Source organism: Trachurus trachurus (assembly GCF_905171665.1).
Source record: "Trachurus trachurus genome assembly, chromosome: 3".
NCBI lineage: Eukaryota > Metazoa > Chordata > Actinopteri > Carangiformes > Carangidae > Trachurus > Trachurus trachurus.
The window spans coordinates 38357568-38381891 of record NC_139893.1 but is presented as its reverse complement, the minus strand read 5'-3'; the positions used below and the strand labels follow the sequence as shown (position 1 = coordinate 38381891).

At 40.2% G+C, this 24324-nt stretch overlaps 1 protein-coding gene across 1 annotated transcript; it reads right to left on the bottom strand.

Moving 5' to 3' along the window:
* Positions 1–1409: 1409 nt before the first annotated feature.
* On the bottom strand, positions 1410–23198 carry aldh1a3 (aldehyde dehydrogenase 1 family, member A3; the record flags this gene model as incomplete). The annotated part of the gene is made up of 13 exons (XM_083994311.1): positions 23071–23198; positions 22861–22965; positions 22355–22495; positions 19739–19868; positions 16601–16662; positions 11057–11185; positions 9925–10038; positions 8776–8878; positions 5215–5399; positions 3980–4144; positions 2665–2822; positions 1591–1665; positions 1410–1479 (listed from the first exon to the last, which is right to left on the bottom strand). The coding sequence occupies exons 1-13, from the start codon at positions 23161–23163 to the stop codon at positions 1410–1412; spliced, it is 1530 nt and encodes a 509-aa protein (XP_083850437.1). The 5' UTR covers positions 23164–23198.
* Positions 23199–24324: the final 1126 nt, after the last annotated feature.

Sequence of the window (24324 nt, the reverse complement as noted above, 5' to 3'; positions counted from 1 at the left end):
GACGGGTACGTGCATCAGCGGTTTTACATGAATTTACCTCGAAAACAACTCTGTAGCATAGCTCTGAGCAGCTCTGCTCCGCCTATTTAAAAACAGCTTTCACCAACAATTAAAGGTAGTGAACCTACTACTAAAACTATAGGGATTATGGCAATGGGCCAATTTGCCAAAATGTTGAACTATCCCTTTAAAGGTCTGCAACCAAACAGACGTGAAAGTTCATTATTGAGTAGTTAACAAAAGAAAAAAACAGTTTATAAACAAATCTGATTGCAGTCAGGGTCTCTTCACTTGTTAGATTGTACTGCATATTAGCCTGACAAGCCAGACTATATCACTAAAATGTCTAGTCTGGAAACGACCGGTAGACCTCGGCTCAATCCAGGGGGCGGGATGAAGGCTGTCTTTCAAACTGCCTCTGCACGCAATAGGGTAGAGCAGGATGACGTTAGCCTGACAAGCCAATTAAAATGTATGTCGCCATCGCGTTAAGCCCGCCCAACGACTCTCTAAACAGATAGAGCGCTGTGATTGGTGAACACAATCGGTGTTCGAGACTCAAAAAGTTCCTATGGCTCGTTTCTAGACCCACCTACGGAGCAAATATTTTTGCTGCCGCTAGGGTGCGTCTAGATTTCTAGGCTAACTGCATATAGAATTTTGGTCACTTGATAATAGATAGCTGTCACTCCTGTCTGTTTTTAAGGATTATGCATCTAAGTCACTTTAGACTTGGAATCAGGAAAATGCTTTCAAGGTAAAGTTAGGATATGAAAAAGTGGACAACAGGCTATAGGGAGGAGATGTCGCCGCTGAGCTACATCAAGGAAATAGCAAAGGAGTGAACGATCAGCAGACAAAGACAATATTAGCTTTCTGGGAGCACCAGATCAAAAAACCACTCAGTGGATGCTGTACCAAATAGATTACCAGAAAAAAAAAGGTCAAGGTGTCATAAAAACATCTGGAGTCCTGAAAGGAAATCTGGAATTCAATTGAAAGAACTGCCCCATTTAAAGCCAAGTAAACATTCAATCAATAACAATCTGCATACGGCATACTTGGCTGTAGACACATTTCACATTGGTGCATGTCCAGCTAACCTGCTGTGCTCTGTGGGGTAAGCCAGCAGTTTCTTGGAATGAAGTATTAGCTGAAAATCTACCAGCCAGACAGCATTTCTATTTTTTTTTTTTTTTAGATATTTACCATAGCACCGGATCATATTTATTTCTGGGAAACCTTAAAATGGCACAAAATCAGTTTTATATATTGACATTAGTGAAGCTGTTGAGTAAAACCGTGCCCTCACCTACAGTATAAGTGAAAAACAACAAAGACAGGAGTGTGGGTGTTGTGCAGGCCCGATGTGAGGGGAAGTAAAGAGCTCTGGATTTCCCCGGTTCTTCTCACATGGTTTCACTCAGCTTGATGGTCACTGCTTTCACCTCCGAGTACTCAGCCAGGGCGTACTCTCCACTGAGAGGACAGACAGACACAACACAGGAGGCAGGTTAGGGAGTCGGACAGTCAACGAGTGGAACTGGACAGGATGAAATGCTAATAAACAAAAAAGTAGATGTTGCTCACAGCTCTCGTCCGTTGCCTGACATCTTATAACCTCCAAAGGGCGTCTGGGCATGAAGGGCGTTATAGCAGTTTATCCTTGAGCACGAGAGAGAAGGGAAGAGATTATTACTGATGTCTTTACCCCAGCTTTAAGACAAGACATGCACCAAACTAAACTGAGACATCTAAAGTTAACAGACTGTGTCTTGAAGCTTTAATATGTGATAAATCTTTTCACTCACTGATGTTTTTTTTTTTTTTGGTAAGTGGTGGAAACAAAAACTTGAGTTTCTTGGTGCTTCTTTGTATAATCATCAACTAAAAAGTGTAAAATAAAATGTTTCCAAAAGGCTATATGATGCACATCAGGTTCTGGCACCTCTGTATGAGCTGTGACTTTCACTAAGTTTTATACATGATTCAATTACAATTTCATTCAATTCTCATTGTTTTCATATGTGGTTGATTTTGTTGTTTGTTCTTAGCTCATCAACATGTAAATGAGTCATATCTTGACACAGGCTCTTGTGACTTGTGACTGAAACATGATTTTGATATGATTTTGTTTGCAAAACATCAGGACTTTGATTAAGTCAGTGGTTTGCTGATTTTTTAATGTACATAACTGTATATATATGTATCTATAGGGAGTTATAATACTGTCTGTGTACTGTATATGTACACTATTAAGTTTTGAACATACATGAAATACCTTCGATAAAAGAATTTCTATGAGATGAGTTACATAAACATATTAGCAGACATACAGTATGTGTTAATACATGAAACTATTTTTATCTCAAGCAATTTGCCTGGTAAAATAAAGGTAAAATAAAATAAAATAATTCCAAATTCTAATGGGTTTCCTATATAATCTTTCATGTGTTGTGTGTTTTTGTTTTTTACATATGTGCATGTACATATATATCATATATGGAAATTCAATGTGTATTACCTTTGTGTCTGGGGGAGTAGATCAGTTAATATGCAGGGGCTTGCAGGCGCAGTGCTTCATACATACAGTGAGCAATCTGACGTGCATTTTACACATAACAGAGATCCAGTGAAGGGAAGTGACTGTGAGCAGGGACTTACCAGACAGTGCCAGTCTCCAGGGCTGCAGACACAGACAGAGCTCTGTCCATGCTGGTTGTGAAGACGGCTGACACCAGGCCATACTGGGAGCTGTTGGCTCTCTCTATGGCCTCCTGTTGGCTCTTAAAGCTGAATATACACTGCACCGGACCAAAGATCTGGGAGCAGAGAGATACAGACAGAGAAGTGAGTCACACTGTGACACATTTCATTCTTTGGTTTATGAAATGAAAAACCTAAATAACAACTGAGAACAGCAACTTGACCGGTTAAAAATAAACCCAGAAATAAGTGGACAGGTCGATATAAAACAAAACTACAACTGGAGGACAGATATGCTTTTCTACAATATTATGTTATCTTTATGTTTTTCTTTTATCTTTTCCATTATTAATCAGCAGGTTTAAAATTGAGCTTCAGTTTGAACTCAAAAACAAGGGTCATATTAATGTAAATATATATTGACAATAAATTCCAAAGGAGAGTTTGAAAGCTACAGTAGTCTTTTGGAAAGAATTTGACTGAAAAAGATGTAAAATAATTATTTTATATACACATCATGTTTTATAAGAGGCAAAGGTCAATTTTGACAAAAGTTTCATGGTCAACATGAAGATGATATGTTCACTTCTTACCTCAGTCCTGTAAATTTTACTAACTTGTCAATTTTAAAGGCCATGTTTTCCTGTCAGTAAGATTACTGTAACATTTCTGCTACAACCTGTTTGTTTCCTCAAGTACATGTCCCAAGCTCCGTTTCTTTAGAGAAGACAGAGAAGCTCAGTCTTCTTCCTCTCTCTCTCTCTCTCCCCCCCCCCATTTCTTCTCTTCCGTCCTTTTGTTTCACTCACTCTTTTTTACAAGGTTCTACATGGTGAACATACATTTATAATATGTGATTTTAGTTCATGCAACATTGACTATTCTTGCTGAGGGTAATATAAAAGTCTGCTGAACTCTCATGCCAAAGCCATCAAAGTTGAAAAATCCCAATATCCCCAATATCTCATCAACCTGGGATTCATTTACCACCAAACATTTCATGTTTAAACTAACAAAAGTTCAATAATTTAATTTAAATTAACAGTAGTGCATTTTTAACAGAATCAAAAACAGATAAAGAATCATGACTGATACAAATAAATCGAATTGATCAATTATACAAACATCCCGCCCATCTGCACTGTCTGTGGTGTAATGACAGCATGAATCCACAGGGTGTCAGCCTTTTCCTTCATACACTGACTCCGCCCCCCCGCCCTCACCACCCCGTCTGTGTCAAGTTCATTTGGAATGTACTGAGTTGAGTGGTAACCTCTTCTTTGGCGATGCGCATATGGTCCTTGACCCCGGAGAAGATGGTGGGCTGAATGAAGAGGCTCTTCTCACCCACAGCCGCCCCTCCATGCTCCAGCTTGGCTCCCTCCTTCTTCCCACTCTCTATCAGATCCATGATCTTGTCAAACTGCTGTCGGTCAATCTGCAGCCACAACGTATGAGAGGAGGAGAGGAGGAGATGGTTTAACAACACAGAGATGTTTCCTGACCTTAAAGGGATAGTTCGACATTTTGGCAAATTGGGCCATTGTCATAATCCCTACAGTTTTAGGAGTAGGTTTGTTACCTTTAATTGTCAGTGCAAGCTATTTTTAGAACGGCAGAGCAGAGCCATGAGCTGTTTAGAGCTACACTACGGAGGCTAATGGGATTTCTTGGTTTCCTTCATCAAACTCATCAAATACACAATCCAACAACTCCAAAATGCTCTGGGGGACAAGTTGTGACCTGCACATTCACCACGCTATGCGATAATAACAGAACGTTATGAGACATTTAGAGTAAAGGTAATGAACCTACTCTTAAAACTATAGGGATTATGGCAATTTGCCAAAATGTTGAACTATCCCTTTAAACAAAGTCTAGTTATGGTCCAGCACAGAGGAAGAGTCAGGGTGTGTGTGTATGTGTGTGTAACTCAACTGTGCAAAGTGTGTGAAGTGGGCCTGTAGCAATGCAATTGCTGTTTTCATTACTGGACTAGAGGTGGTGCATGTAGTGACATTGGGATGTGATTCATTAATAATCAATACCTCATCATATTCTGTGATCATTATAAAGTGTGAATGTAAGGAGCTCTGCTGAGGGGCTGTACAGTATGAATGAATGATTATTGTTTATTAGAGTGTTCTTCAGCTTATCTGGTGCCATAAACTTGAACAACATTAACAACAATATTACACATCCTTATATGCACATCCAGGTTCAAACCCATATTGGATACAGCTCCTGTCCTGTTCTCTGATGAATCTTTCCAAAATAAAAGTCTGTACAATAAAAAGCCAACTCTGCATAACAGCATCAGAGCACCAAGACGGATCAGGCGTAATACATTTAATCCTTATAAACAGATATTACCTCAAAACAATGGAATACAGGATTTACATAGTATTACTGTATGTATTATTGTGTTTTTCACAACTTGTTTCACTGCCCTCACATGTGCAGGGGGAGTTTCTATTCAGTATTCTCTGGTTGGTTGTGTGTTCCTACCTGTGGCCCTTGTGACGTCTGTGGCTCCAGTGGATCTCCTATGACGATCTTCTTCGCCTTCTCCACACTGCAGCGCACAAACTCTTCATAAATACTCTCCTCCACAAAGACACGTGACGCAGCCGTGCAGCACTGACCCTGGTTATAAAAAGCTCCTTTTTGGGTTTCCTCCACAGCCAGCTGCACTGTAGACACACACACACACACACACACACACACACACACACACAGAAAATCAAAATGTTCAGTCACCACCTGTAGTTGGTAAATAGCTGGTATCATTTTCACCTTGTCAGTCTGTGGGTGTTGTGATGTTGCTGCTGCGGTGGGAACTATGTTAGGTGTTTTTTATTATTTATGTCTGTCTGTTTGTAGATGGGTTTTGTCTTCTTTGTAGGCAGAGTCCAAGGGCGGGTGTGGTGTGTAACATGGACCGCGGAACGCATCTGGACGAGGGGGGGCCATAATTTCAAGTCAAGCGGGGGGGTCAGTGGTCAGTGTGCCCTTATTTATTGTTACCAAGGATACGGAAATAAAAGTAGCGAAGCTCCGGACAGAGTTGCGGTGATTGTATCCAGTTTATGATAGGCTACATTATGAAAACACATGGGTCTATCACAACAACGGATTTTTCCGGGACAGATCAAATCCGTTGGATCATCACGCTGATTATCCATATGAGAGGTAAGATGACGGTTCTCATGGCCCGGACTTCTGCCAATAGTTATTATTTTATTTTATTTTTTTGGAAGGTGTGTGGGTGCGTGTGCCGAGCGGACCCGTCTAGAGAGACATATGTCTATATGTCTCTCTAGACATGCGTCTATATGGGACAGGGTTTTATTTAATTTAGAACAAACTTTATGCTCAGCAAAGATGGAAAATATATAGTCTAATACAGCATTTCTTAAACTTTTTTCAGTCAGGGCACCTTTCAAAAGTGCATAAAATCTCAAGGCACCCCTGTGTAAAATATAATTCAAAATGACACTGCATAGCCTAAATGTAAATGTCCTGTTTATTTAGACGGGACAGTATTACAGTATTTATGCACAGGTGCCTCTGTAGCCTACAGCTGCACACACACGCACACAATAATCCGCAATGTGAGAGGAAGAGAGAAAGGTCTACATGCGCGCAGCGCGCAGGCACGCGCTCAAATGAATATCCACGGCGTCTCCGCTCCGTTCTGACTCCGTTACGAACAATCAGAGAATTTCCACCGTGTGACTGCAGAGTGTTTTTATACATCAAACGCCCCTACTGCTCTGAGCGCCCGTGACCAACGGCCGTGTCCACGGAGCGGTCTCTCTCTCTCTCTCTGAACGCTGCCGAAACGAGCCGCCTCACGTCCGAGCCGCTAAGTGCGGCGCTGTTCCAAAAGTTGAACATATTATACTATAACTCTGAGCGCTCTGAGCGCCGAGACAAAAAAAGAAAGCACCGAGAACACTCACGCATGACGTATTGATAAACAATGCACGTGATAGACTCACGAATTCAAATCAAAATGCAGCACTCTGTGACAGTTTTTTTTATCGGCAGCAGTGAAGGTGTGTGGTGGTGGTGACTTGGCTTTTAGAAACACAGATACAACTATTTACTACAGCTTTTAGGCTATTCATAAAATAATCAGAGCACAAAAGTTACCCGGGCCATGGCCCCCCTGGCCCCCCCGGTTCCGCGGTGTATGGTGTGTAATCATGTAATCCATGTAATAATGACTGCTGACAGGCGTTGAGGATGCTGTGATCCCATCACAAGATGTTTTGCACTAAATCATGTCACTTAACTCAACCAGCCCAGCAGCCAACGTTTGGACACACTGGATTTTGTTGCTGAAAAGGATGATGTCACTTTTTTAAATCCCACTTTAAAGGCTCTGTCTGGCTTATTATGTCTCTGTGCTGGTGACAGCAGATTTTTTTTTTTTTCTCAGGGGCTCCATGAGGAAATGTCTTCCATTTTGGTAGAAAGGTTCACACCTGTAATGAACCGGTGGAGTGATCAGCTCTGAATGTTCCTGTTCACACCTGCTTTAAAGGGATAGTAGCATTTTTTAAAAGTGGGGTTGTATGATCTACAAATAGCCCCTAAGTACTTTAATTGCAGTAGAAGACTCTCTGCACTCCTCCCGTTAGCAACGCCAGCCCATAGCCCTGCCCAGAGATTTACAACATACATTGTTGTGAACAGACCCAAAGAAACGGCCTATTTTTGTGGCCTAAAAGAGGTTTTACCTGAAAAAAAATACACAGTTCCATTGTTCACTATAATATAATTTTTTCCAGCCCCTGAAAGTGCAGGAAAAAGACAGTTTTTATTTGGACCTAACCAACTGCTGATCGGCGGGCGCTAACCCTGGGCGGAGGGATACGTGAGTGGGTTAGGTCCAAATAAAAACTGTGTTTTTCCTGCACTTTGAAGGGCTGGAAAAAATTATATTATAGCGAACAATGGAACTGTGTTTTTTTTTCAGGTAAAACCTCTTTTAAGCTGCGAAAATAGGCCGTTTCTTTGGGTCTGTTCACAACACTGTATGTTGTAAATCTCTGGGCAGGGCTATGGGCTGGCGTTGCTAACGGGAGGAGTGCAGAGAGTCTTCTACTGCAATTAAAGTACTTAGGGAGGGGCTATTTGTAGATCATACAACCCCACTTTAAAAAATGATACTATCCCTTTAAGCTGAGTCTCCATTGATCTCTTACGATTTGATCTCAATATATATATTATAATATCAATATACAAATAAACAGGGGTGTGTTGTTGTTTTTAGCCAGTTGACAGACGAGTCTCTGTCAATGTGTGTGTGTGGAGAGAGGGAGAGGCTGAGGGAGTACTATACAGTTAAATATCTGTGGTTCATAATGAAACTGTGGCAGAGGATGTCAGTGGAGTAGTTGGTCATCTAATGCGGTCAACACACACATTAATATTCACACTCTTTTAAAAGAATGTGGACATGTGGACCACACCACCGCTGAGTATCGTCCTCACTTGTGTCCTGAATAGAGCTCAGATCGGGCCCAAAAAATCCAGCCCAACCTGACCCTGTGCACATTCTCTCTGAGTTCTGCCTCGTCCCGTCCCATTAACTGTGTCAAAGTTTTAAACTGCATCTCTGAGTTGTTGGAATCACAGAAATCTGCTCATATGAGATCTTAATGAGCACAAAATGGGGGAAGTCATGCTGTGTCCACAGTGTAACCTTGTTGTGTAACCTCAATATGCATCAGTCACAGCAGGCTGTGGTTTGAGGTTACATTTTTTATAGAATACCCCAGAATACACAATAGTTTACTAATCTGTGGTCAGATCACCCCACCCCTTGGCATCAAACGGGAACTAATTTGATTTTGGTGGTCAGAGGTCAAAGGTCAAAGTCACTGTGAACTCATTGTCATTCATGATCTCTACGGCCTTCACCTTGACAGAATTCAGACTAACACCTGTGACGGCTGTGCTGTGTGATGAAATTATAATTCAGGTCATGTTGAAATAGTGAAAACAGTTTTACAGTGGGTTTCAGGACTGATCTGAGCAGAGAGCAGGTTCACTCACAGTCACAGTCGGCAAACACGATACAGGGGTTCTTTCCTCCCAGCTCCAGAGTTACTCTCTTCAGGTTAGTCTTGGCTGCTGCTTCTTTAATCAGCTGGCCCACCTGCAGGCAGGAATAATGTAAATGCATTATAGATAACACTGACACAGTGACTACATAACAAAGGAGTGTCTTCAAATGTGAGTGTTAAAATGTGCATGTTAAAATAAAAGATAAATTACTAAATATATTGTGTGTCATATATACATATAAATTAAGGGTCCTTCTGCACAAAATATTCTTTGTCTACACCTTTGTAAAAGACCCAATGGCAAATTAGATTTCTATCTAAGTGTAAGTGTAATTGAACTTTCTTTCTTTCTCTTTTTCTTTCTTTCTTTGGTTTCTCTTTGTGTGATGGCTTTTTGATTTTACATTGAGCTCCTAATAGGTTTCTTACCTCACATACACATCCTTAAAACATATATTTTATTATATATTACTATACTATACTATACTATACTATACTACACTATACTATACTATAGTATACTATACTATACTATATGTGCATAAATGAAAATGCAAATGAAATCATATGAATGGAGAGGAATGTCAATGTGGAGAATTACTAGAATACCACCATCTATTGATCAGAGATAGATTGATTATAAAAGGCTTCATTCATTCACAACCGGGAGGAGGGTGAGCAACACAGCGGAGAAGTGACCCCCAATGCAGCTACAAGCTGGTTCGATGTAAACAGGAAGTCATTGTTGAACCCGTCAAAATTTCTTAAATTATCTAATTCAGACTAAATATAATTTTTAATGGAAAAGCAATACTTGTATTGTGCACCCCTCTAAACATCCCATGGATGTATTCTTTTTGAAAAACTAAAACTTTTAATAAGCTTTCTCCATATTCAACCTTTAAGCATTAAAATTTTATGTGGGTGGTTTCCAATCTGTTTATAGTTGTAACTCACCATCACAGCCCACTCTGAGCCATTTCATCACACACACACAATACATTATTTATCCTCGTTGTTTTCTACTTGAACCAGATTAGATGCAGAAATAATATTGTCAGATCTTGTTAAAAGCAATGTATTCTGGGACAATTTCTTTCTCATTTATCTGTCAAGATGCTGTCATTTATTCACAGACCTCTGTAGAGCCGGTGAACGCCACTTTGTCAATGTCCATGTGGTTGGCGATGGCTGCTCCCGCTGTGGGACCAAACCCTGGAACAATGTTCACCACTCCAGGAGGGAAACCCGCCTGATGTGGAGACACAGAGAGGAACGTTAGTGGCAGGGATCACCACTGATTTAAAGTCTCAATGCAGAAACAGCTGTTTATTTGACCTAGATTTTAGATTTATCTCTGTAGGAATCCTACACCCTTGTGTTATAAATCACTTACACACCAGAGACGGAGGCATAGTTGTTCTCAGCTTGTCTGTCTACATATCCCCATCTTGAGGACATTCGTTTTAGATTTGCCAACGCTCACTTGGACTCAAAGATGAACCAACACCAGATTGAGATTATGGCGGTGAAAGCTTCAAGGTCGCAGTGACCTCACATTCTTGCGAGTGCAATATATTAGGAATGCCGAGGGGAATTTCATACTCTTTGACATCCACATTAAAAAACTTGAGCACTCATTTCACTTATTTCATATGTCCATATGTCCATAAATATGAAATCGGGAGGTAACATTTTATAACCAGAAAGTCAGAGGTGACATTACAATGTTGGTGGAGGAATTCGACCATGATGAGGTGGATATTCAGGGATATTCCTGGCAACAAATAATATGACAAATGTCCAAAATACTAGCACAAATGCATAAACATGCATAGACATAGTTAATATACAGTATGTGAGTGGTTTAATCCCAAATTCATTCATATCTAATATTTATGTAAATGTTTCATTACTATGTACATAAATTACATTTGCATGTGGGTAAATGTTATGTGCAGATAATGGACGGGAGACTAACTGAAACAGTCAAATCAGTCCTTTCTAAAACTGTCATTATGACTGGTGAAGGTCAAAGACCTCTGGAGACCTTTTTTTCATCACAGCTGAATTGTTCAGGTCCGGACCGTCTCCTCAAGTGAGTGCAGTCACTATCAATGCATCCAACAACATCCAATCACCGAGGAGCAAGATTTTCTATCAGAACACAGGCCAAGAATCTGAGGACTATAGAGGTTTAAAGTCTAAGCATGTCTTAGCCCACAGCTTGGATCAATCCCACTGTACATGTTGAGTCTATAGCGTCAGACCTCTTTGATGAGCGATCCAACGTGGAGGGCCGTGAGGGGGGTCTGCTCCGCTGGCTTGATGACCACTGTGTTTCCACAGCTCAGGGCCGGCGCTATCTTCCACGTGAACATCAGCAGAGGAAAATTCCACTAGAGCAGAAAAAAGAACAAATGAGTTAGGAATCAGCGTCATGATGTGGTACAGGAGGCCATGTAGTCATCATGTTGTGTCACTCTTTGATTCAGTTTGTGATCATTAGATTCAAATATATATCAGTTCAATAGGACATACAGTAGTGCAACCAACCAGAAGGAGTAGGGCATGAACATGGATGAACAGTAATCTGGTGTTGATGCCCACAAGTAGAGGGACTGTTATGGACTTCAGTGATTTCTTGTGCTATTCTTGGCAACATGACTGGGAACACAGCCAGATCAAAATTGAGATGTACAAACTACACACACTTTCACTACTTTCACTTGCAGGTTAAACCAGTAACCAGTAAGTAAGTTAAGTAAGTACATTTTTATTTATATAGTACCCTTCGTAGTACGACTACACAGAGTGCGCTTAACAATGTACAATTAAAATCAAAAATTAAATGACAATAAAAAGCATAAAGAAACGTATGCACACGGCATAGGGCAGTGCATAAATAACAATCACATGGCACTGCAGGGCCAAAGGAAGTTAACGCAGACAGTTTAGTAACGTACAATGGTAAATGGGCAGTGGCTACCGCCTAACACTCAAAAGCTTGTCTGTACAAATGTGTCTTTAAAGGGATAGTTCACCCAAAATTGAAATTTCACTCATTATCTACTCACCCTCATGTCGACTAAGAGAAGTTTCAGAGTCCTCCGTGGCTTCTCTGAGTTACAGGGGGTCTCGGCGTAGCAGTGCATGTCCATATAACGGTTGCAAATGGATACTAACTGTCCGCTACAAACAAGCTTGAAATAGACTTATTTATTTTTTTCCGGGACAATTTCGCATTTCGGGGCTTCAATATACAAGACGGACATTACATACGAGCAGCATGGAGGTATTTGGATGTTTTTTGGTGTGTCTTTTTGTTACGAAGACAGTTGGTATCCATTTGCAACCGTTATATGGACATGCACTGCTACGCCGAGACCCCCTGTAACTCAGAGAAGCAATTTCAATTTTGGGTGAACTATCCCTTTAACTGACTCTTGAAACTATTTACAGACTGAGCAGATACAGATGCTCTGGAAATGCTGGGCTGCCACTATTTTTCTCATAGATATTATATCATAAATATATATTTTCATATATTTAGGTACATATTTTGTTTTCCATCTTTATCCTAATCCGCTTCATATTCTCTATTGCGGAGGGAGTGACTGAACCGAATTTCACCTGAGGATCAATAAAGTATTTGTTTCTAGTTTTTATTCTGATCGTGTGTTTGGATGTCTGCCATTAGAATACATAGGAAACAAAGTAACATGCAGGTGTCATTTCTATTCACTACTTTAGTTCTAAAACACCCAAGTCTTACTATGTATTTACTGCACACAGAAAGTGGTAGAGTTTGTTTTTAACGACCTGATGCATCTATTAAAGTTTTGATGTAAACAGAAGCTTACTTCTTTGACTCTGTTATAATCCATCACTGCAGTGGTCTCCAGTGGAAATAATAACCATAATAAATAATCCAAGAAACACACACATCATCAGTACTTTGGTTTTTCCCAGTTAAGTCCACTTTATCACTTGGATGCTGGTGGAGAGAATATACAAGACAATAAAAGCCTCGGGACTGGAGATGATTCAAAGTAAACAAATTCCGAAAAAGAGGTCCTTTATTTTCCAGTTGCTCGTTTCCATGTTGGAAACCAATGGACAAATAATTGGGCACTCAAACCCAAATTAGACAGCAATATATGTGAGCGCTGCATGTTTATTGTTTAGGCATTGTTAACTTTTACAACACTTTGGAAACACTCGCTGCCATTAAGGGATCTTGGGATCACAAGTCGGGAGAAAGGTTTCCTGTTTTCCTCTGACAATGACTCATGCGGCATGTGTGCCAACAGTACTTTCAGTAATTACACAACGTTCTTCAGTATAAATTTCACTTTTATGATATAATCTCCCATGTCAAACAACAGCCGTTTTGTTCCTTTGTTGCCAAAGCAACATTAGAGGTTACAGGCTTATGCTCAAAGATAAAAAAGTGAATGGCTGCATTCTGTCATGATGTCGAAATTATACTCGTGTGTCTGTCTGGATCGGCGACAAAGTGAAACACGACACGATGAAACACCAAACGCCGCCCCACCCTAAATCTGATGAAGTTATTATCAAAAGAAAAAAAAACAACATATATTCCAATGTGTGAAAGTAAATCCAAGCAGCAGAGGACTGAGGCTGTGTGTTCCTGTAAGAACAGCCCTGGAGGGATTAGCAGAGAGGAGGTCTTGTTTAGGGGAGAGCAAAGATTAAGATAAGGTTTCTGGTACACCCAGTTTCATTTCATCCTCACGTCCAGACACTGCTGTGAAGTGAGTGCTGTTGACCTGCCAGCACTGCACAATTACTATCTTTTTGGGAAAGTTAAAGTTAGTCTGCATCAGCTCCAATTAGGACCTAATATTGCTCCAGGAAAGCCAGAGATGTTAGAGCATTCACCTAAAACCATAACCTGCTCAAATAGAAAGGCCCCACTGTGTTACAGGAACAGGAACACACTTGTGCCATTTCCTCTAGTCTACATGAATTGATGAATAGGAAAGGTGAAGCTAATCCGGCTTGAAGCTAATTAGTCAACCATGGAGCAGCAACACAAAAATATTTTGCAATTTAACATACAGTAAGATTTTTCATTGTAGAAATGGTTAATAGTGGTTCATAGGAGCTGTTTTGGCTCAGTTTAAGTTTATTGTTGCCTTCAACATACATTGTGTAGGACAACCAACTGCTAATTTTCTAATAAGATTTCTTGCATACACTGTATGTGTGAATTGCTGTTGTATGTGAACGAAAAACCAAATAAAAAGATTTATAATTTTTTTTTTTTTTTTTAAGATTTTTCATTGTACAGTTTGGCAATATTTTGCCCAGTAGCCATATGGCTATTGAGCAAAATGTACAGTTATATAAATATCTATTTTTCTTTTATAAAGAAGAATTTTATGGAGCTAATTTATTCCCTCATTCTGGGGAAGATGTACTGTTGTGGGCGGAGTTGTGTTTTGTTTAGTTAGTGCATTCGTTTTTTATTGCAACCATATTCAATTAATATCTCTTCTCATTCTGGGGAGTTGGGCTCAGTCTTTTGGACCACAGTCTAAACAGACACCTGGTAAACCGGTGTCTCTCAGCTGTATAATAGGTGTGAACGTGTGTGTGTGTGTAAGGTTAGTTGTCATGTGTCACCCCCCGTGACCCAGTACAGAGTCCTCCAATATCAGCATACATCTACTATACTATGTGTGTGGGTTATGCATGTTATATAGCAATTTCTCTAGGTTTGTTATCATTTTTTACATATATGCTTTTGTTTTGTATGTACATGTATGCCATATATGCAAATGTACATTCATGCATGGGTGGAATGTGCGTTGCCTGGCTCGAAATAATGGCAACAACAGGAAACAGTGAGTACAGAAAATACTGTCACTGTCTTCCAAGATAAATATGTTATCATCTACCATTTCTATGGTTACGGTTGGTTTAAGGGATGATCCCAGATATGGTACAAATCCAAACAATGTTGGCTATAAATAAGATAAAAAGACATGACCAAAATAACAAATACACCTTCTTGCACATCCAATCCTCCCATGTTCAGGTTAGGACAAAGCACAAACCTGCCTAGAGTCACTGACACCAGCTGTTGACACCACAATGTTTTACATGTGTTAAACAGACCAAACACTACGAGGCACTAAGACTCTCATTACATTAGATCTATGTCAGCAATTTCCCCTGCTTAAAGTCTTTGTGCTAAGCTCTCCAGGACCAGACCATGGATATATTCAGCAATGTGTTTTGGATCCAAACACGACAGTCCAGTCAGTAAAGCCTCTCACATTGTTTAAAGGTTAATGTTTCAAATTTTCAGATTTTAACAAGTAATTCTGATTATGTATCACAAATCACCATCGGAAAATTTTCTCTTGGATGGATACATAGAGTGAAAAAGTTTTCCAGGGTCTCAGAGTGTCATGTTTCCGAGGTTGTGCCAACACTGCCACACAGCCCAGCTCTGCTCCCGGGGCTTGGCCCTATCTCTGTCCTGATCTACAAGGATGAAACAGATATCCATATTCTCTGACAGGAAAACAGGAATAATGTTTTTTTTTCCCCCTCCAGAATGTCACGAGCCTCCCTTGAACACTGTGATGACATACTTTAAACGCATGTATGATGATGATTATCCATATGTGGATTTAGAGTTGAGCGTGCGGAGAGAAGCTGGCATCGCAGCAGTGTATTGGGTTCTATATCCTCGGGTTATAACGTGGATTTCTAAAAAGGTCTATTGAGAACAGATTGTATTACAACAGCATCAGACATCCTGAGTTATCTCCATTGGATCTCTGTCACTGAATGATACCACACATGGACACACACAGTTGTGTTTCCAGAGGACATTTCACTGACATACATTGATTTCCTAGAGAGTTACACATAAATCTAATCATAAACACCTTTCAGCTAAGCCCAGCCCTTGGCATACTCTGAATGTGATACTTTAGGTTATTTGATATGGGGTTGCGTTATACACAATGTATGTGATCATTATCGAGACAAGGGTACACTTTATTGTAAATATTTTAACCCACTACATCTCCATGGCACATAGTCTTTTACTTTGGAAAAACATTTTCTCAGCCGTCGTTCTCCCATGTTCCCACATAAAGGTGCATTTACACCACAGACAGTAGAGAAATGAGACTATTCAACTCAGATTACTTCCTATCACATGGGCGTCTGGTGTTTTGTTTCACTGCTTTCCAAGCGCAGACCTTTGGACGGACTTATATGTGAAATCACGAATTCAACATTTAATCTGAAATAAAACTAGCGTTTCTGTGCTTAATAACACCGTTAGTGTTGTTTTTATTGAGTGGTTTATGGAGGGGAAACAAAAAGCGTATTTAATATGATCTGTAAAACCCAACTGTATCTACTATTGTGTGTTGCTGTAATGTTTTGACCTGAATGAGTGATCAGTAGTAGTTCAACTGGTGATAAAATGAAGTGCCACAGTGAAAGGCTTTTTGTTGGCAAGAAAAGGGGTTGAAAATGTTCAGTAGAAGGCTTACACTTTTTCTCAATCACATTATTTCAGCCTAAACCAGATTTCTCCCTTAAACGTAATGATTTAAATTATGAAGACTTGAGTTTCGTCCCACAAAAGGAGTCAGGTCCCTTTTTTATCAGCATATATACTGTAAGGTGTCCCCACAACGCATGAAAACAAACACACATACACACACACGAGCAATGTGTCACCTAAATCCTTTTCACCATGGTAAAGCAATACGAACTGTAACGAGAATTCAAATAGCACATTATCATTGACTTACAGGGATGATGGCTCCACAAACACCAACAGGCTCGTGTTTAGTTAAACACATGAAGCTTTCATCTGAAATAAAAGAAGACAGCGCAGTCAGTTCAATGCACTATATGTTCAACACTGAGAGCTAACAAACTGCACTTTTTCATATTATGCATATCATGCATTAGCATTTGGGTGTGTGTATGTGTGTGTTTATATTCTGATCCTCCCCATTTTGACTTATATTTTTTCAGTTTTGTATGTAGAAGCACTTTATTATTATTATTATTATTATTATTATTATTATTATTATTATTATTATTATTATTATTATTATTATTATTATTATTATTATTATCATGACTACAGGGAAATACACAGTCTATATGCAGAAACTGAGCCTGACAATCACTTCTGTAACTTTATGATGTCACAGCAGTGCAGTCATCAAGCCCCGCCCACCTGGAGCCAACATTTGACATGAGTGTTCACCTGAAGTCTGTTATATGATTATTAGGTCTAGAAATCAAGCCAACCAATCAGAAGAGAGGCTCAGAACCTCCTCTGTGTGAGAAAGGAGATGCAGATGTCAAAATATACTTTCTTTTGTTCTTAAAACCACAAATATATCTTTTCTTGGACAACACTTCCAAATAAAACAGGAGAAGAGTAGTGTGAAAGGAAGAAAAGCAGAAACTGTGTAAGAGAAACCTGTGCAGTGCAGTGTTTGTTTGTCCTGTATTGTTGAACAGTTTTTACTTTAATCTTGTTAGACCGACAAAACTGACGCTGCACACAGATGTGTCAGAGGCTCAGCGCCCTGACCTTCTCTAGTTTCCCGTGTGACTGCTCACAGACTGGGTAACTCCCCCACAATAGAACTCATCTCCAGCCGCCTTTATCTTGGAGTCACTGGGTGAGTCCACCACACGTTGAACTGCAACTCAGTGAAGGTGACATTCACTCGGACGGACGAACAAAGTGGGTTCCAGTGGGTTAAGGTTTGTGGTCATTATTGTGTTTATTGGCCCATTTTTAATATATAAGACCTAATATATAAGAAGTTGGTTTTGTTTCACTACAATCAAATCAAATCAAATCCATAGATAGATATAATCTAATAATCTAGATATAAATAATTTCAGACACATTCCTCTTTTTATTCCTATGATAAATGTTAATTGTTGTTTAATTTCCACAGTGATGTGTTTGGAAGAGATTGATCAATAAAGTTTTGAGAAGATTTACACTTTACTGTATATATCAAGAATCAATAATATTTTCACAATTATTTCATTAGCACATGTAAAAAAAAAAAAAAAAAAAAAAAGAATAAAATATTCCAACTTCATTGGCAACTGTACATTTAATCCTTTATATATGCGATGTCACTTACTATAGATGATGTATGTTGTATTTCAACTAAACTAGAGTAAACTCTGCTGATCTTTAAATATGATCTTATAAAGCTCATGTAGAAATTCCAGTTAATGTCAAATAGAAAGCAAAAGCAGCAGAGCAGCTGCTTATCACGTCTGCATGACAAATTCTTCTGGTAAGGGCTAACGAAAAGTGAAAATATTTCTTACTTATCTCAAGTGGTGGGTTTCCTCAGCTGGCTGAGTCACCATTTATGACAGTGCTGACTGGAAATGCAGTGTTTAGATCTGAACCTGCCCAGGATGCCTAATAAATCTTTATGTGCACTTTTGTAGAGTTTGAGGTGGTGAAGCAACATGCCAGGTACAATTGTTTTGTTACTTTTTTATATGAACAGACCAACAAAAAGATTAGCGAGTAAATTCAGAACGAGGGAGAAGGTTTTGATTGTTATTGACATTTCCACCGCATCAATTCTTCCTTTGTCCAGTAAAATGCTTATTTTGGCTTCACATGCATGAAAAGAAACTGAAACCGTTAATCTACAATTATCCACTTTTCATATCAAACAACTGGGTGTTTTGTCTTGATGACTACTGTGGTTTATAAGTGGAGGTTACGGGGCTGAGGCGCTGCCGCTTTGGCGAGGCGTTGAGCCAACGCTGATTGCTAATCCTCACAGACTGTTGCACCTCACTGATCACTATCTCGGCCTCTTCCTCTTCCCTTTGTCCCGCCACACCGTTTGTCTCTCAGCACTCTATTGGGATCTAATCGGGAGGAAAAGGCAAGCGTGTTTTGTCTATCTGCTGTCCTGCAGAGGCAGAGGAGACGCAAAGTAGGCTCTGACAGGAGGGGGAAGTATTAAGAGGCTGAATGAGATACCACCCAGGGCTGAGGACAATCCTGAGCCGGGCCAAGTCACTCGCTCTATAGCAATTAACCTGTTTCCCAACGGTGACTGCTCATGGATTCTCTGGTATTTGTATAAAACCCACCCTGATGTTTCTGGGGAACTCATCCTGTGCACTACTAATTATATTCTAACCTTGTTTAATCATGTGTAAACATTTTACATTTCTTTGTCTTGAGCTCATTTGACAATGTGATTCATTCATGATAGATAAAGTGTATGTCTTCTCAAAACTTTATTTATCAATCTCTTTCAAACATATCACCGAAAATGAAAGCACAATTAACCTTTATAATAGGAATAAAAATAGGAATATGTCTGAAAATAAAATGATTCCAACTTTATGGATCTAATAAATAACTCAGCAAATTAATAGGGTAATTAAAAGAACACTGTTTACTCTTCCCTATGTAACAGTAACACAACAGTAATTTAACAAAACAAATCAATTAACTTCTCATGTCATGAATTAACTATTTATTTACTAATTTATTTGGACATATTGATTCCCTCAAATTAGTACCATTTTTATTTAATGTAAAATTGGTGTAAAAACAACAACCACAACAAAAGCAATGGATGTAAATTTCACTACATATTAAATATTGTGATGTGGGAATATGGAATTTGCATTACAATCCTTGTTGTGCACTGCAAACTATCAAAAGGCATTGGAAGTGTTTTTCACTTTCATGTAGATCTGATGCAAATCTTTGAAACAACAAAGATGTTTAAACAGATGGAGGCTCAGATTTCACACTTCATAACTGTGAACCGGTTTCAAGTCAGTTCAAGTATTTGTTCTTGTGATGGTAAACTGAGCTCTGACTCATTCCTAACGGTTGAAAAGAGGACGGCGCTCACACTCACCTACAGGCAGACTCTTGCCGTGGATCTTGTCGGCCCAGCCCGCGTAGTAACGGAGCGTTTTAATGCTGCCGTCCAGATCAATGAAAAAGGACTGGAGGAAGGGTTTTCCTGTGTCCAGAGTCTCCAGGGTCTGGAATAATAGAAAAACAAGAGTCACACTTCAATTCACGACCGTAGATAAAGCAGTGTAAGTAAAAACTTGGGTCTTATTTCTGTGGTTTTCACCATCATCCCTCTCAGTGATAACACTTTCCCCCATCAGACAGTTTGTGTGTGAGATTTTTTTATTCAGTTGAGCTACACCACCTTAATACTGAGGCTTTGTTAATCATTTTCAGGATATTAAGTGTCAAAAAATATGCAACATCACTTTACAAGAACTTAATATGAGAGAAAAACCCCAAAGTAAATAAACCAAGAGGGTGGAAACAAATGTTGGAAACAAAGCCCCGGGTTGGTTTGCAAATAGTACTATTGTATACAGCCATCTACTTCCTCCTTTGACTTTAACACTCTGTGCTCACTGTGCTTTACCCACACAGATTAGCATCAGGTTCAATGCTGTGACTTTCAAATGAAGTGGTTTAGATCATCGGGATAAACTGCGGCTTTGTTTCCAATCTCTCCGACCATCTGACCGATCTGACTCCTCTGCAGTGAGGTGTTACGGATCTCAGCGATTAACCTCAGGGAGTTCGGGGAAATGTTTTGGACACATTGACAAAAAGGAGAAATCTTTCAATAAATATCGACGTATAACCTTCGGTTCCTCCCCTGGCCTCTTCTTCGCACTGTGCAAGTCGCCTATAAAGTTCCTGCTGGCCATCGGCAAACAGTTTTATTACCAGGAATTTAATATGATGTTATGCTTGTTGCTTCCAGATATAATAATAATAATTACTATAATAATGGTGAATTAATTTATCCTAACAAAAGGCAGTGAGCTGTATGAGCCTGAAATAGCTGGCGAGGTCACTTCTCTGCGCGGCCAAGGGCGGTGCAGTGGGATGTGGGCCGCAGAGGTCCACTTGCAGTGTACGGTGTCTTGGTAAATACAAGGCCGCGGGCTGAGCCAAGTAAAACTGACTTCATAATTGATGATGTACAATAATAATGTTCGAATGTGTCATACGTGAGTTCTGCTGTACTGTGAACCCACACCATGTTTACTGGAGTTGGTCTTATTGTGACAGGACAAAAAAGTAAAGGGCTGAAACCACTGCACTGCTTGACTGTAGCTTTAAATGGCCTGAATCTGGACCTTATTTCCTCGAACAAGGCTGGGAGTTTAGTGTAATTAGCCATACCCTGTGCATACTACCACACCAGAGCATGTTTGCAATTAGCAGTCACATGCAATCTGGTATTATTACTTCACTCACATCTGTAAGGGTTCATTTACAGATCTTAGTCTTACTGCAAGCTGGCAGCTATACAGAGTGAACAGCAATGGGGATTTCAGTCCAAACAATATCTTGAAGGAGAGGCAGAGTAACATCCAGCAGTCATTATGGAGAGAGAGAAAAAGAAAGAAAGAAAGAAAGAAAGAAAGAAAGAGGGGGACTGGGGTGGGGCCACAGTGTCATGATGTCATGCAATAATATAGGCCAGTCCTTGATATGAGTAAGTCAGTGTCATGACAGCACATGGACAGCTGCAGGAAAATCCCACAGATTCGTTACTTATGAAACAGCGCTCGTTTCCATCATTGAGATCTGTTACTGTGAAGAATATCTGCAGCCACGGACTCAAACACGTGAGAAGGAAACTGCAGATTTAGTAGAAACATATAGAGCCCGGATGGGGATGTATACACACACAGTGGGGGACTGCTCATTATCTGACTGCACACAGTTTGTCCTGAGTTGACAATTAGTTTATTCTTTCTAGAAAAGAAATCAGCGGTGTCGGAAAGAAACGTCTCACCACTACATTCACTTGAGACCTGAAAGTACCTGGACACAGTTTTATTAATGTACTTATACTTTTCACATCAGCACATTGCAGTCAAAGATATTAGAGTTTTATTCAACTGCATTTGTCTGATGGCTGGCTGTAGTTACCCTAGCTTCATATTCATTTTCAAATCAGAATAAAGTGCAACGTCGCTGCATATAGGACAAAATACGAGGTATCTAAGGGCCCTAGTACTGTACCTTAAAGCCTATAAAGAAAAATTAAATGATTGGTCCCATCAGTGCAAACAATTACTCAATGGGCGGCAACATTAAAATGCTAATTACATCCCACAGATAATCATATCTGAATATGTGCCCCTGTGCTTTTATTTTGGTAAAATCAAAGTGGAATCACTGAAGTACTGTAATACCAGCTGTTTGAAATGTGGACAAAAAAAAACAGCCTATGAACTGCCACTTTGACCAACTCTAACCTTACCAAGGCCATACTGATTCATTGTTTTATTATTATGAGTTGGTAATTGTGATTAGTTTTAAATCTGATCTGAACTGATAGGCCTCAAATGCAATAATTAATTAATAGTTTAATTAACCCAATAATCTAGATAAAGGACATAAATGTCCATCATGAGGACAAGTCACTTTGGTAAACCTGTCTGTGAAACGTGTGAACATCATTCAGCTGAAGTCAACCCACCGCCAGCAGCAGCCGGTCCCTCTCCATCAGGTCGGCCAGTTTGTGCAGCAGCCTCCCCCGGCTGGAGGCGTCCATCCTCCGCCACACGGAGCCCCGCTGCACGGCCGCCCTGGCTGCCCGCACCGCCTTGTCCACGTCCTCCTACACGGACACATTTAGATGAGTGAAACGGGACAGGACGCACAGAGGTCTATACCTACACTTCACCAAGAGACAGCACGTGTCATCAGTCTCTATTCACGGCCACTTCTCAGCTCTTAATTAGGCCTATGGAGTAGTAGGCTAGAGGTAACTTATTTTGAAATATCAGAACTTCATTATAAGAATAAAAACACGTTTAAAAAAAAAAAAAAAAGTAATAACATTTTAGATGAAGTTTGGCAGAGTTGGAGCCAAAAACAAGAAAATAATGTTGATTTAGATCCTTATTACAGTAATCCGCTGTGTGCAGTTATATTAGTCATAATCGATATTGAGTAATGAAACAATAATGGATGCCTCCTCACTTTGTCTGCTTCCTCCACGTCACAGATCTTGCCACCTGTGGCCGGGTTGAAGGTGGAGAACGTCCTCCCCGTGCAGCCCGCCTGCCACTCATTGTCGATGAAGATCTGCGGAGAGCGGACAAGTGTGTATGCGCGTGCGTGTGTGAGTGTGTATGTGTGTGTGTTTGACACCTGACGCATGATGTGTGTATCGCATCACTGTCCTCCTACCTTGGTGTGTGTGATCTCCTGGACCTTGGCGGGCTGAGGCAGAGCCGGGACTCCTTCACTCACTCCGTTCTCTGTTATTCCGTTCTGGGCCATCCTGAGTCAGCGCTCTGACTGCTCCGTGTGTACCGTGTACAGTGTCCGCTCCTCCACTGGAGTTTTTGTTTTTATAAGATCGTGGGACTCCTCCTCCCTCCCCACACAGCGGTTGAGGAGAGAACCAACTCTCCGCCCCTATCGAATATGGGCCCTTATCTGAGGAGGGGAATCTGGTCGTCGGATCACCTTGGTAACATCCTGCAACATCTTTTATGTGTAGCTCAGTCTGATACTATGTAAGGCAGTGGTTCTCACTGTGGTTCTAAACTGACACTAATTAGACCACGGACCCCCCATTAGACAAAATAATACACAAAAATTAGTTCTGAGACTGAACAATGTTACTTTCTTTAGTCAATGTACCGTTCAAATACTGCCAATGCCATGAATCTTTGAAAGAAATTCAAGAAATTTCTGGAAAAAAATGTAGGTTTTGAGGGGAATTTTTTTTTTTAATTTTGAGAAAAATTTGGGGGGGCCCTTCTCTCAAGGACCCCACTTTTAAAACCACTGGCATTACTTCACCTTACCTTTTTCCTTTAGTCTGTTAGTGTTGAAGTCAAGACCACCTAACTGAAGACTGAGTCCAGACCAAGACCAGAGCATACTGTACCAAGGCCAAGACAAGACCAAGACTTTGAGAGGGTCAAGACTGAGTCAAGACCAAGCCCAAGGGGGTCCGAGACCAAGACCAAGACCAAGACCAAGACCAAGACCAAGACCAAGACCAAGTAGGAATGTAGGAATTTGATGTGTGTGAGTGTGTGTGTGTATGCACACATTACATACTGTATACTCATATTTGCCTCGTCATCTAAGTATTTTTATTTCATGATTCATGTTTTTTTTTCATGGGAATACTTTGGGAACACTGTATAGGAACTGTTATTTGTCTTGCTTTTTAGGGACCCCAGGAAGAATAGTCATCACCATGGTGACAACTAATGGGGATCCAATGAACAAACCAAGTCCAAGACCAAGACCAAACCAATGCAAGACCTTTTTCTTTTTCTTTTTTCAAGTATATTTTTGGCATGATTTTTGCCTTTATTTGATAGTACAGTCGAGAGAGACAGGAAACGGGGAGGCAGAGGGAGGGGGAATGACATGCAGCGAAGTCGGGATTAGATCCGGGGCCGGCTGCAGCGAGGACTATAG